Source organism: Lampris incognitus, chromosome 14 (assembly GCF_029633865.1).
Source record: "Lampris incognitus isolate fLamInc1 chromosome 14, fLamInc1.hap2, whole genome shotgun sequence".
In the NCBI taxonomy this organism is placed as follows: Eukaryota; Metazoa; Chordata; class Actinopteri; order Lampriformes; family Lampridae; genus Lampris; species Lampris incognitus.
Window position 1 is genome coordinate 17,522,749 of NC_079224.1, and position 14,600 is coordinate 17,537,348.

At 46.3% G+C, this 14,600-nt stretch overlaps 1 protein-coding gene across 1 annotated transcript in view; it reads left to right on the plus strand.

Annotated features, from left to right (window-relative positions):
* greb1l (GREB1 like retinoic acid receptor coactivator) overlaps positions 1–14,600 on the plus strand; it is a 39,413-nt gene that overhangs the window by 20,391 nt on the left and 4,422 nt on the right. Inside the window, exons 18-32 of the mRNA XM_056292855.1 lie at positions 1,076–1,212; positions 1,780–2,122; positions 2,727–2,842; positions 3,022–3,251; positions 3,933–4,489; positions 5,973–6,075; positions 6,220–6,366; positions 6,505–6,644; positions 6,930–7,091; positions 7,959–8,163; positions 11,832–11,994; positions 13,214–13,441; positions 13,655–13,796; positions 13,941–14,141; positions 14,284–14,422. Of these exons, the coding sequence (XP_056148830.1) occupies positions 1,076–1,212; positions 1,780–2,122; positions 2,727–2,842; positions 3,022–3,251; positions 3,933–4,489; positions 5,973–6,075; positions 6,220–6,366; positions 6,505–6,644; positions 6,930–7,091; positions 7,959–8,163; positions 11,832–11,994; positions 13,214–13,441; positions 13,655–13,796; positions 13,941–14,141; positions 14,284–14,422 (3,013 nt within the window). The remainder of the gene's footprint in view (positions 1–1,075; positions 1,213–1,779; positions 2,123–2,726; positions 2,843–3,021; positions 3,252–3,932; positions 4,490–5,972; positions 6,076–6,219; positions 6,367–6,504; positions 6,645–6,929; positions 7,092–7,958; positions 8,164–11,831; positions 11,995–13,213; positions 13,442–13,654; positions 13,797–13,940; positions 14,142–14,283; positions 14,423–14,600) is intronic.

Here is a 14,600-nt window from a genome sequence, read left to right on the forward strand (position 1 = left end):
ATATTTTAGCAGGCATTCACCCGTCAGCCAATTCACTGCCGTATTCACCACCAGTCAGCCTTTGGTCCAACAAAGTTTCTCTTACGGTTTTCACAATGATTAACACATCAGATATTAACTTGTGTGTATGTCGCTTTTTAGGAATATAAAATGTATCTTATCGTGTGTTATTCACTGTTCTATGTTTCTAAAACAGATTTATACATTGTAAACTGTTTTTTGCTACAGTATCCATTAGCAATGCTGTAAACCCTGCTATGTTCGAAAATATTCTCATTGACATGCTGACCTGTATTTGATGTTTCTTGAAATAGACATCATTGAGTTGCCATGACTTGGAGGATCAATTACAGCTTTTTTATTTTTCAGGCTTCTCCTTCAAGCCAAATTCATTTGTGCACAATTTTTTGTTTTGGGGATAAGCGGTTCGGATAGTGGATGGTTTCCGTCATGTGTGAGATTATATGACTAATAGTCTGCATTCACAGAAAGTTAAATCGGTTCATCTGGACACAACATTTATGATGAACTGATTCAACTTTCTGTGATTTCCTTACTTGGATTAATGAGCATGCATCAAGACAATAGTCTGCATTGTTTTTTATGTAAACGTTTTATATATACCACGCATTAATTAATCTTATGTTGTGGATTTAGTGCACAGATGGAGTAATCTCTTTGAAAAACATCAGCATGAGGTTTAAGATTTGAACTTGATTCCTAAAGAGAAATTTATTCATTGCAGCATCCAAGGGTACAGATAAAAGTACAACCATAACATAGACACAAGACACAATATCATCATCCCTCTGATACAAAGTGTCTATTGACTCCACAGAGAGCTTGCTGTGTTGACTATTCTCAAATATAAAGACTGACAAATTTATAGTTTATAGATTTATATTCTGGTACAGTTGCAACTCTCACTCATAGATACATACGCACATTCATCACATACTGTACCTATACATACATACATACATACATACATACATACATACATACATACATACATACATACAGTACACGTGGTGGTGTACTCATGACATTTGTCATTTGTATCTGTATCTTCCAGCAGGAGGAGCAGTCTTCTGATGACTTGGTTTACTTTGGCCTGAGAGACTACAGCAGCTCCTTGCAGTGGGGTGTAGCCAGTCCCATTCTGCGTTGTGATGATGCCTTTGAGAAGATGGTCCACACCCTACTAGAAAGGTCCGTATAGAAGAGTCATTAAAAAAAAAAAATCATTGTGGAGGCGTCCGGGTAGCATAGCGGTCTATTCCGTTGCCTACCAACACAGGGATGGCCGGTTTGAATCCCCGTGTTGCCCCGGCTTGGTCAGGCGTCCCTACAGACACAATTGGCCGTGTCTGCAGGTGGGAAGCCGGATGTGGGTATGTGTCCTGGTCACTGCACTAGCACCTCCTCTGGTCATTTGGGGCAACTGTTGGGGGGGGGAGGGGTTGCGGGGAATAACGTGATCCTCCCATGCGCTATGTCCCCCTGGACATCTACTCCTCACTGTCAGGTGAAAAGAAGCAGCTGGCGACTCCACATGTATCGGCAGAGGCATGTGGTAGTCTGCAGCCCTCCCTGGATTGGCAGAGGGGGTGGAGCAGCGACTGGGATGCCTCAGAAGCGCGGGGTAATTGGCCAAGTACAATTGAGGAGAAAAGGGGGGGAGCGGGGGAGATTTCCCCAGTGACTTATGCTGTCGTATGTAAGAAATGTCAAAATCTGTTTGGATCGATTAACAGTCCTCTCCTAATTCTGTCCCAGGCATCCTCACCTGCACAGCATGGTGATCCGCAGCTACCTTCTTATCCAGCAGTACACAGAGGCCATGATGGCTCTCACCTCCTCCCCTTCCCTGAGGGACCACATAACCCCCGAGACTCTGGCCATGGTGGAGGACTTAATCAGCACCCCGGGCCGGGAAGGTTCTAAGGGCCGGGGCCACATGTTGCTAGTGCGAGTCCCGTCCCTACAGTTGGCCATGTTGGCCAGGGAGCGGCTTGAGGACGTCAGGGACAAGCTGGGCCTCCAGTTCTGCTTTGCCGTGCTGCTGGGAAGCCCTGCCTCCGAGCTCAACCTGCCCAGGAACTTCACCAGCCGCCTCAGGGTGAGCTGAGAGCCCGTTACGGTTTTCGGGACAGGTTGTCGAATAGCCTTTTGAAAAGGACACATGCTAAAAAGCCCAATCCTGGGACACTGCAAAAATTTACCAAGTTGTTTGATGATTTTTTTCAAGTCTCATAATGCTTATTTCGAGGTATTGCGATTAACATTTTCTGTTCCCACAGGCAGATGTTATTGTTTATTTCAAGAAAGAGTATTTGATTCGTGATAATAAGACTTGTTATGAGAAGTTTTAACTAAACAGGAAAATAAATTTAAAACAAGATGCTTGATTTGAGATCATTTTCTTTTTAGAGTAAATGTCTTGAAACAAGTCTTATAAACATGAAACAAGTGCGCTTTATTGAAACAAGCACTATCATCTGCCAGTGGGTTAAGAATATTTTACTAAATCTTGAAATAAACATTATGAGACTTAAAACATAAGATACCTTGTTAAGCCGATCCTTTTTTGAATAAGAGTACAGTAAGCAGTGACCTTTTCGATATTCGTTTTAAGAAAAATGCCTTCCTTGACGTGAAAAACTAAACGAACATAGTGTGTGTGTTTGTGTGTGTCTGTGTGTGTTTGCTGTGTTTTGCTGCAGGCATGGCGAGGCTATGAGAATGATGAATGGGTGCCACACACCTACGAGGATCTGGAAGGGCTCCCTTGCATTGTCATCCTCACGGGCAAAGACCCTCTCGGAGAGACTTTCCCAAGGTGCCACAAATCCCTTGTTTAACATCCCCAGTAACCACACCTAATACCCATCTCATACGGTCGTATACTCTTATTAGCGCAATACATTTTTGGTCTTGTATAATCCTACTTTGCCGTGAGCTTCGTGAACATGGGCATGCGCAGACACTCCATCACTTTGCCATTTTTTTCCGCTTCAGGTCTCTAAAGTACAGTGACCTGCGTCTCATCGACTCCAGCTACCTGACCCGTACAGCCCTCGAGCAAGAGGTGGGTCTGGCCTGCACCTATGTGTCAATGAGGGTGGTCCGGGAGCCCAAGAAGGTCGTGGTGCCCCGGGAGACAGAGGGAGAGAAAGCCACAAGTATGAATGACGGGGATGAGCTGGAGAGACCGCAGAGCAATGGCAGTGCAGCCACCAGGGCCTCTGGTAAGTGACCTGATCTGACCGCCCTGGGATATTGCATCGTAGAATTATGTGCAGATTGGCTCAATTTGTAGTCGTCCTTGGCAACATGGTGGTTTAGCGGTTTTGCATTGTTATCTCAAAGTCAGAGAGTCCATAGTCCGAGGACACTGCAATGCATGTCGTAGTGTTGGTGGCTCATCACCCACAGCACTGCCACAGTTACCAGGTGGGTTAATGAAATGCCCCCAAGACCACCAGTACAGTATGAACCTGTTTTGCTATTTGTAACAGCAGATGTAATCCCCACCAAATGCACAGAAATGAAAGACAAGTCTGATGAAAGCGCAGACCATACACAGCGAGGTTTAGAGTCTTCCCAAGCCACCTACACCTACTCCTCTTAGGTTTGCATATGTTCTCAGTGGTGGTGTGCGTTTTCATTCAGACCAAAGACATGACTAGTAGGCTAAATGGGGACCCTAAATTCTCCCTACCTATAATTTGGAGCATGATTGATTTTATGAGAGGGCCTGTGATGGATTTGAAACCCATCCAAGGTGTCTCCCTGCCTTGCTGGGATGGGTTCTAACATCCTGCCTCTATATGACCGTTTATTGGATTAAGTGGTTATAGGCAATGAATGGATGTATTCATGCTATCTTGTATTGCTGTTAATTATGTAGCAAATTATGCTCCACACAGGATCTTTGGCAGAGAACGGTGTCAGTTCCTCTGACTTCACTGACTGTCCCTGGAAGCCCTCCACTTCTTCCTACCAACCCGAGGGTGTCATCTCCAGAGATGAGGGTGCCCCTGCCCAAGGAGTCAAACAGGAGTGTGACTCCATGGGCAGCCAGCTCACCTCCAATGCCACCAAAGACTCCAAAGCACCTCCCTCCCTTTACTCCAGCTCCTCCTCTTCCTCGCCGTCATCTTCCTCCATGCAGCCCAGTCAGTCCACGCAGTGCAGACGAGGCACCAAGCCGGTTCGGGTGTCACCACGGACAGTCATTCTGTCACGCGCGGCATACAACCTGCTGGCCGGGGAGTCGGGGACTCAGCTGGGCTCTTTCTCACTGCTGCCCCATGCTGACGTGGCCTGGAGCAGTCCGCTGAGGCCCCTCATCACTCACAAGCTCCAGGGGCCGGAGCAGAGCATGTTCTACCGCCAGTGGACCACCGCCAGGCAGCACCATGCGGATTACGAAGCCCCCTCGACGCCGCATCCCCGACGCTTGCTGCTCAGTGGACCCCCACAGGTAACAGGAGTACAAAAATAAAACAGTTGTACATCCCCAAAAATGTCTCCCTTTCCATAGAGAAAAGCCCCAGGCCTTGATGCATTGCACACTAGGGCTGTCACAGGTAATCAAGTAATTCAATTAACTCAATTATAAAAAATCCACAATCGAAGCTTTGGTTCATCTCCTCATGCAAAGCGCTTAGATGATTATTTCTGTTGCACGTTGATGACTCGGCACATTGATTGAATTGGGAAAATGGAAGAAAGCAACGATAAACAAAAAGAATAGGAAGAAGAAGCCACAAAAATTGTGGAAAATAGCCAAGTTTTGCACCATTTTCAACTTAAACAAAATGCAGTGGTCTGGAAGCGTTGCAAAGCTGAACTTGCTCACCACAAAAGTCCAACATCCATGCTGCAGCACCTCAGCACAAAGCATCCTGCCTACAGTTATTTAAATTTATTTCATTGACGCCATTCTATGCATGCAGGGTCACCGTACATTAAACAGTGTGTTAAACCAGGGACCACAATAGAACATGGACCAGAAATAAAAACAGCTGATGATAAAGGGGGAGATATTACTTTACAATGGGCAGCCAGGGGAACCAGAGTGTAAATTGTAGGCCAGAGTGGATCTTCCATGCTCTTAAATAATACACTTAGGAGTCATGTTTCTTTATCTGATTAACTCGGTTAATGATAATAACCAATAGATTGATGAGGATAACCGATAGATTAATCAGATATTCTAGTGATTACCAAAACAGTCATTTGTGAGAGCCCTAAATGACACCTGTGCATATTTTGAATCAAGCAATAGGTTTTCAATGGTTATGCTGTGGCTTATGAAGCTTACCAACACGGGGACTGCCGTTTCGAATACCCCGTGTTGACTCTGGCTTGGTCGGGTGTCCCTACAGACACAATTGGCCGTTTGGGGGTGGGAAGCCGGATGTGGGTATGTGTCCTGGTCGTTGCACTAGCGCCTCCTATGGTCGGTCGGGGTGCCTGTTTAGAGGGGAGGGGGAACGGGGGGAATAGCGTGATCCTCCCATGCGCTACGTCCCCCTGGTGAAACTCCTCACTGTCAAGTGAAAAGAAGCGGCTGGTGACTCCACATGTATCGGAGGAGGCAATGGGGTAGTCAGCAGCCCTCCCCGGATCAGCAGAGGGGGTGGAGCAGCGACCCTGACGGCTCGGAAGAGTCGTGTAATTGGACGGGTACAATTGGGGAGCAAAAGGGTGGAAAAATCAAAGAAAATAAACTAAAAATCACAACAGCAAAATGTCAAATTTCTCTGCTTATTGCTGCAGTTTTGTATATGTGCGACACATACCTCCACAAAGCCAAACCTGAAACAGAAGATTCTGGACACTATGTGCAAACAGATCAAATGATAATTTGGGAAAGATTAAGCAACTCACATGAATATTGGCTTTGAAAAAAGAAAATCCGCTTCCTTAACTGAGGATGATTTCCATATTTTCTGTGCAAGGTGGGAAAAACAGGCGCCTACCTGCAGTTTCTGCGTATCCTCTTCCGTATGCTCATTAGGCTGTTGGAGGTTGACGTGTACGATGAGGAAGAGGTCGAAGAAGGTGAGGATAATTGGAAAATGTCTGCTTGGTTCATTCATTAGCAATGGCTATCAGATATATGACCTAGAAAACGCCTGAATAATAGAATAAATCCTCCTCAGTTCACTCTCCAGCCCTTCTTTAATGCTCTTTTCAAATACCTAGAAGCTTCAGATGTTCAGGCAGCAGTCAACTCCCAGTGGCCTGACATCGAGGAAATCCGCAAGCTGCCCTTTGACCCCTTCCCCTGGGACCCTAAGTTCAGGAGGGCAAGCCCTGTTTACTCTGCAAAGATGCTTAAGCACTCAAAAGGTCAGCAGAAATAAGCTGGCTTTCTACATGTAGACACACGACAGCGCTGTAGTGTTAACAGAACCACGTATTTATTCATTGTACAGCCTCACGGTTGGTGGTTTATGTGTGAACCCGGTTGGTGGTATGTGTGTGCAGAGCCTAAACAAAAAGGAGGGAGCCATTCGTCGGCCAAAAGAGAGACCAAGTCCATGCGTCTGAGTAGGTTTGCTGCCCACAATGCATTTCATCACTGCGAACAATGTCACCACTACTGCGAATCCAGTCCTGCCGTACAGGTCAGTGCCAGACAAATGGTCAGATTGCTCCAAACTACACAGCCTTAGCAGGGGCTGAACAAACTTGGATTCGGATGCATAAGCTGCATCTGCCCCTGTCAAAATATGCTGAAATGTGTTGACATTTCTCACCATGAAAGCTTTTTACCTGGTGTGGTGATGTCGCAATATCAATTGTGTGTGTGTGTGTGTGTGTGTGTGTGTGTGTGTGTGTGTGTGTGTGTGTGTGTGTGTGTGTGTGTGTGTGTGTGTGTGTGTGTGTGTGTGTGTGTGTGTGTGCTGTAGTTGTCGGAGGGCACCTTCCATGCCTTCACCTTCTGCTCCTCTATGCTGGGCGAGGAAGTCCAGCTCCACTTTATTATCCCTAAAGCCAAGGAGCAGCACTTTGTCTTTGGTCAGCAAGGCAGCCACTTGGAGAGCATGCGTCTGCCTCTGGTCTCCACTAAGGTGGGTTTGCTATTATTGATTTGTGTCTGCGTATAGGTGGTAGTATGTTTGGAGAGGTTGGGCTTTAGCTACCCGTTCCTGGCCAAGGAGACATGTAGGTAGCAATCTAATTCCTCTTAAATGCCACAGCCAAGCTAGCTGATGAAAATTATCTGGCTTATCCCCCCCCCCTCCTTTTCACCCCAATTGTACTTGACCAATTACCCCACTGTTCTGAGCCATCCCGGTCGCTGCTCCACCCCCTCTGCCGATCCAGGGAGGGCTGCAGACTACCACATGTCTCCTCTGATACATGTGGAGTCACCAGCCACTTCTTTTCACCTGACAGTGAGGAGTTTTACCAGGGGGATGTAGCATGTGGAAGGATCACACTATTGCCCCCAGTTCCCCCTCCCCCATGAACCAGCGCCCCGACCGATCAGAGGAGGCGCTAGTGCAGCGACCAGGACACATACCCATATCAAGCTTTCCACCTGCAGACACGGCCAATTGTGTCTGTAGGGACACCCGACCAAGCCGGAGGTAGCACAGGGATTCGAACCGACGATCCCCGTGTTGGTAGGCAACAGAATAGACTGGCACGCCCCCTGGACGCCCCTATCTAGATTATTTCTATTGTCAAATGAGTTATTTATTGAAAACAATATAATGTTTTCATGTTACAGAAGCTAATCTACAGCTATTGCTCTCTGTCTTTCCCCAAATTTCCCCCGATTCCCCTACGTCTCTGTTGCTCTCTCTCTCTCTCTCTCTCTCTCTCTCTCTCTCTCTCTCTCTCTCTCTCTCTCTCACTCTCTCTAACTGTGTGTGTGTGTGTGTGTGTGTGTGTGTGTGTGTGTGTGTGTGTGTGTGTGTGTTCCTCTTCAGGACTCTGATCTGTTGAAGAGTCCAATCTTCACCCCCACTACAGGACGCCATGAGCACGGCCTACTTAACATCTTCCATGCCATGGAAGGCACGTCCCATCTCCACATCCTGGTGGTCAAGCATTATGAGATGCCCCTTTACAGGAAGTACTGGCCCAACCACATCTTGCTGGTCCTGCCTGCAATGTTTAACAGTTCTGGAATTGGTGAGTGGCTTATGTAGGCTAGCATAATTCACTTCAGTTCACCTTAACTCAGTTCAGTTCAGCTCAAATGCTTTCATGACCACGCAGCCTAGACTGGTGACTTTCAGTGCAGCATTCACCCCAGCTGCAGTACAAAAACTTCACAGCAACACCACAATCATGCTAGTCACACATTAAAAGTAACACAGTGCACATATTACATTACATACACACTGTATAGGACAGGATATTGATACTTTACATTGACAAGACACAGCAGTAGAGCAAAAAAAAAAAAGCTAACATGCAAGATGCATTGTGTACAGGATATCACTGAGAAATCAGACTTGAGGGATTCAGTTTGTAATGGAGTGGCAAATAAGCTGTTTTTGAGCTACCACGATGAGGTATAGTCATCTGCAGACATGCTGATGCTGCTGGCAATTCTCAGTCGCCCTGACTTGCCACACACACACACTTCCCATCCAGCGACCTGTCTTAATAGTACAGTAGCACTGCTTTTTGTCCCTGTGCCATCACCCCATGGTTGTTACCCACTATTATATCAGAAATAAACAGCAGACAAAGCCACTTCGTCCCCATGTTTAACACCAGATCTGAGAGCTGAATGCTTTCATATTTTCTGAAATGAGATAGAATGAGATTTACTATGCTGTTCCTTGCCTCTCTCTTTCTCATGCTCTCTCTCTCTCTCTCTCTCTCTCTCTCTCTCTCTCTCTCTCTCTCTCTCTCTCTCTCTCTCTCTCTCTCTTGCTGTCTGTCTCTCTCTTGCTCTCTCACTTGTGCTCTTTCACACTCTCTCTCTCGCTCTCTCTCTCTCGACTGGCTTTAAATCTCTTCGTTTGATGGAGAGGTTGTTGGAGGAAGTGATCAGTGCACTTCCTGGCTTCTTCAGAGAGGCACTAGCAGCAGAGTGTGGAGAGGATCAGCCAGCTATGCGGCCTGTCTTTCCTTCTTTGTCAATCCGTGCAGCAGTGGAGGAGCAGGAGGAAGTGAAGGGGGCCATTCTGTCTTTCAAAACACCAGAACTACATGACTTCTGAAGTACATCACAGAAGGCCTTGTACGCAGTCACTGTAAAGGTTCTCAACAGAACATCACTAGCCAGCGTGCAGGAGTCGAGGTGGTTGAGTGTGTTGGCACCAGGCTCATCCCCCAGGGGCAGCTGGAGGTCCCTGTACAAACCCCCCATAGAGAAACGCACTGCGGATCTACAGTGGAGGGTGGTACATGGGGCTGTGGCTCCAAACAGACATGTGGCGCACATTGATCCTAGGGCAGGGAGCCACTGCTCTTTCTGTAATGATGAGGAAACTCTACAGCACTTCTGGCTCAGATGTCCCAGGTTGAACCCGCTTTTCTCTGTACTGCAGCAGTGGCTCAGAGGTTTAGGAGAGGTTCTCGCAGGCAGCCTGTTTGTCTTTGGTCCGAGGTACACGGCAGCACAGTGCAGACGTGTTGCCTTGGTTAATTTTCTAATAGGTCAGGCAAAAATGTGTGTTTGGCTTAGCAGAAGGAACAAAATGAAAGGCACTGGGTCCACAGATGCTACACTCATGTTCAGGGGTCTAGTGGCTGCTCGGCTGAAAATTGAGTTCCTGTTTTTCAAACTTATTTCAAACTTGGAAGGATTTATTTCTATTTGGGGACATGGGGGTGTGCTGTGCACTGTAGCAAGGCAAGTGCTTCTTCTTAATTTCTGAAAAAAGAAATTGGGGAAGGTGTGTATCCTTTTCTTTTTACTGTGTATGGCAATTGTTGTGTTTTTCCACTATGTATATGAGTATTTGTGTTAATGTTGTTATCTTGATGTGAATGAAGAATTGGACCATTAAAGTCTTGGTTAAAGGCAGGGCTCGAAATGAACGATGTCCGGATGTCCCGGGGACCATAAAAAATCCTACTGGGACACAAATATATTTTGTCTGGGACAATTACAGGACAGTGAAAAAAAATGTCAAAGTAAACTTCGAAATAGGTGTTATTTGCAAAGTTGTTAATTATGAGTATCTAGATGTTACTTTGTCGTTTGAATAATTTAATAAAAACGTGTGAACGGCGAAACTCCAGAAGGCTTACGTTCTTGCGGCACCTCACGATAGGGCAGTCAATCGCCTGTTCGTGCAAATCATAGAAAGCATTCTACGTCATCCACTCTGCCAGTGGCTGCTGCTTGACTCGCGCCAATGCAACATTCATAGACCCAGAGCGATAGACCATCATCAACGACAGTTAAAAGAAGAAGAAGAAAGAAATGCTGAGGTGGTTGAATAAACAGCCCCCTGATGCAAGCCCCAATACTGCCGACTCCCGAAACGACTGCCAACTCCCGAAACTCCCGAAACTAATATTCATATGTTAAATAAAAGAATACGTATTTTAAACTTATATGGTGGACCAGAGTCCATGGTGTGATGATTAAGTGACAAAAAAGGATCAAATTATATGTATTCTGCATAATTGGGGGGGCGACGACAAGAATTAAAATTTGGGACACTGTTGTTTATATCCGGGACAATACAAAGTAGAATTCGGGACAGTTGTGGGACACTGAGGGAAAAAGTTAATTTCGAGCCCTGGTTAAAGGTCAAGATCTCTCTCTGTCTCTCTCACTCTCTCCCTCACTCTGTCTCTCTCTCTCTCTCTATAGAGATAGAGATCATGTACCTGTATGAGTCACTTAGGACATATCTTTATTGCAGTGAGTCACGTTTTTTACATAGAAGGTAAAACATGAAGTTAACCAGTTGGACAGACCCACAGGACGGGTGAGTCATCCACATGTGCTGTCTCCCTACAACAAGGCGTAGACTAATTTGCTGGCCATTCAAGGGCAACTGAGTAAAAGGATAATGAAAGTATGGTTTATCAGATAAAGTCTGAGTTGGTGCTCAAGATCTTTAGAAATCTCCAGCTGGGTGTGTTTGAGTTCATTTGTCATAGGCCATCTATTTCTTTCTGTTCCGGCTGCATGGTTACTCCTTGACCTTTCACCTAAAAGGGGTTTAGCGTCAGCCCGTCCCCCGCTGTGGCCCCCGGACCTTGCAGACACAACAGCAATGGGCCGACACCTATGTGTTTCTCTTTTTGTGTAGAATATGGGCTTGTTCCTACACTAAAGGAAATTGATGCTTTATTTACCTGCAGACGCATGCATTTCGTGGACAATGATGTTCCTGAAATGCTCCTTTTTCATAATAGAAATGTATAATTAATTCACATTTCTGGTGACCTCCCTGCACAATGTAATTTGATAGAAGAGAATTGGAGGACTATAATAGGCAAAACCAATTATGAAAATGGGATTTTTCCCGAAATGTATGCTGCGTGGTGAGGCGTGGTGGTGCATAGAGTGAATTTACCAACGACCTTGACAATCAGGACAAAGGTACCAAGTCAAGGTCTGTTATGTGTGTATTTTTCCTGATAAGCAAAGCAATTTTAAAATACCAGTATCTGCAACTGAAGTTTAATGTGACACTGTCCCCCATATGACAAGAGAAAGATAGAAAGAACGACATATTCACACTTCGGTCAGGCTCCTTCATCAAGTTGACCAGAAGGGCATTTCTATATATGTTTTCTGTATTTGGCCAAAGTCACAACTGCATCATCACCCCAGCAGGAAAACATCCACATTAAGAAAACCAACGTTGTGTCTGTCACAGGGGCGGCTCGCTTCATGATCAAAGAACTGTCGTACCACAACCTGGAGTTGGAGAGGAACCGTCTGGAGGAGCAGGGAGTCAAGAGGCAGGACGTCTGGCCCTTCATCGTCATGATGGATGACTCCTGTGTCCTGTGGAACGCCCATCAACCACCAGAAAACAGGTATGGTTGTTTGAAGGTGGTCATTTGTTTCATATTTATTGTACCTCAGGGATCAGAAACACTTTGTCATTTAATTTCATGTACTTGCATACATGAAATGAAACGAAATATTGTTTCCCCCACCCCACAGCAGTGCAACACAAAGACAAAAACACCAAAAACTACAAGAACACAGATCCAAATTAAGAACACAAATATCCAAACTAAACACATATATCCAAACTAAGCAACAAAAAAATCACTGTCCGAGAGAACGAACGCCAGGATGACTGTCGGAACTGCCAGTCTGTATGGACTAGCAGTTAGCTTAGCCTACCCCTCTTCCACATCCTGTCAGACCGCCCTCGGTGTCTCCTCCTCGGGCACAGCTCCGGGCAGGGTCATGGTCCCTGGGCCCACCAGACGTAGCAGACCAAGCTCCCCCAGCTGATCCAATGCCAGCTCTCCCAGCTAGACACCCCCGACACACCTCCCCACACTCCACACGACGACACTAAAAACACAGTCGACGCTAGGCGAGGCCGCTGCCAGACCACCCTCGGTGTTATCAGAACTGCCGGTCTGCATGGGCTAGCAAGTTAGCTTAGCCTGCCCCGCTTCCATGTCCTGTCAGGCCACCCTCGGTGTTTCCTCTTCGGGCACAGCTCGGGGCAGGGCTGTGGTCCCTGGGCCCACAGGACGCAGCAGACCAAGCTCTCCCAGCCGTCAAATGAAGACACAAACTTAGACACAAACATGAACAAAGACACTGCATGGACGGTGCTGGGAGAGGCCACAACAATCGTAAGTTCATGCCGCCATCTTCCCACACTGGAAGCGGAAGTATAGTCATTGTTATCCACTCAGCATCGTCCAGGTTGGGCTGGTTGGTTTCACATCCTACCTAGGCCAGTTTTACTTGCACTTGACAGCTCAGTATGCCTGTTTTCTAAATACACTCGAGTTGACATGCACTCTTGACTATGATATGATTACCGTATAGATGTTAGTTGATAACATTTGAAGTTATATGATAATTGTTTACTGTCTTGTAAGTCTCTTTGGATAACAGTGTCTGCTAAATAAGTAAAGGTAAAATTGAATGTAAACATAATGTGCATAAAATGAAAAGTTTGTTCTCACAATCATTGCCCGGGCGGTTAACAGCTTGCTGTGAGAGCACCGACACTATCTGCCTGTCCATCTGTCCTCTCCTCACTCACTCCCATCCCTCTCTTAGTGAGACATCTGAAGGAGGGCCTGGCTTCACCAACGTGTCTCTGAAGACAGTGCTGCAGCATATGGAGGCTACACCTAAAGTCTCCCTGTACGCCATGTGTGGCACACGCAAGTGGAGCAGCAGCCTGACAAACAAGTCATCCGGTCAGCCCTTCTCCCGGTGCCACCTCCACGACTTTGTCATCCTCAATGTGGACCTGACACAAAACGTTCAGTATGACCTCAATCGGTAAGTCAGCGGCTGAGCGAGCGAGCGAGCAAGTGAGTGGGTGAGAGAATGAGTAAGTGAGTGAGTGCAAGAAAGAGAGAGAAAGTCACTGAGTGGGCGAATGGGCCAACAATGAGCAAGTGTTGTGAAAACAGTGTGATCAGTGAGTTATTTAATGATGATGTGTGCATACTTCTTGAGCTTAATCCCCCTCATTTTTTTTGTATTGTGCAGGTACAGCTGTGAGGAGGTGGACTTCAACCTGAGGGTAAACAGCAGTGGTCTGCTCCTGTGTCGCTTCAACTACTTCAGCCTGATGAAGAAACATATTCCAGTTGGGGGGCACAAGGACTTCCTGGTCAAACCTAAGCTTGTGGTGGGTGTATTGTCCATAGTCACTTAAAAGCCTTGGGTGTAAAAGGTTACCTCTCAGAATAACTCCTTTACTCCTCATCCAAACAGTAAACTGCAAGTATAAAACACCAGCAAAGTAGTTTGTATCAATTTCCTCCCATTCCAGGAGATGGAAAACCCGGCCCCTATCAGCCCATCCCAGTATGTGTGTGCCCCAGACAGTGAGCAGACCCTGCTGGCTGCCCCGGCCCATTTCCTATTAGAGAAGTTTCTCCAGAGCTGCAGCCACAAATTGTTTCCCAAGGCCGTGCACAACAGAAACAACCCAGTACTGTCAATTGACAGCTATCTCAACATCAGCCCAGAGGTAAGTTGTCGCTGTGTGGGGAATGCGGTAAGGAAAGGAGACCGTAGGCAGTTGTTACTCATGAGATGTGACTGATGAGTCACAAATGTATAAATGGTGTTTGCTTGAATGCAATGTGGTAACAGTTGTAGTTCTCCCTCAGGTGTCTGTGTACTACATCAACTCCCGTCCACACTCCACCAATCTGGACCATCAGGGCCTGGTGTTCAGTGGCCTTCTGCTTTACCTCTGTGACTCCTTCGTTGTTTCCGGACTTCTCAAGAAGTTCCGTTTCCTCAAAGGTGACTTGGTCATTGTAATTCTTTTTGCTACTTCAGCTGCTGCTGTTGTTATTGCTGTTGTACAACAGCAGCAAAGTTGTCTTGTGAACAAACGGGACTGAATTTTTCGAAAAAATAAATTTAAGCTTTTGAATGAGAAAGAGATAATCACACACTTGTCTCAGCTGTAGTTATTCAC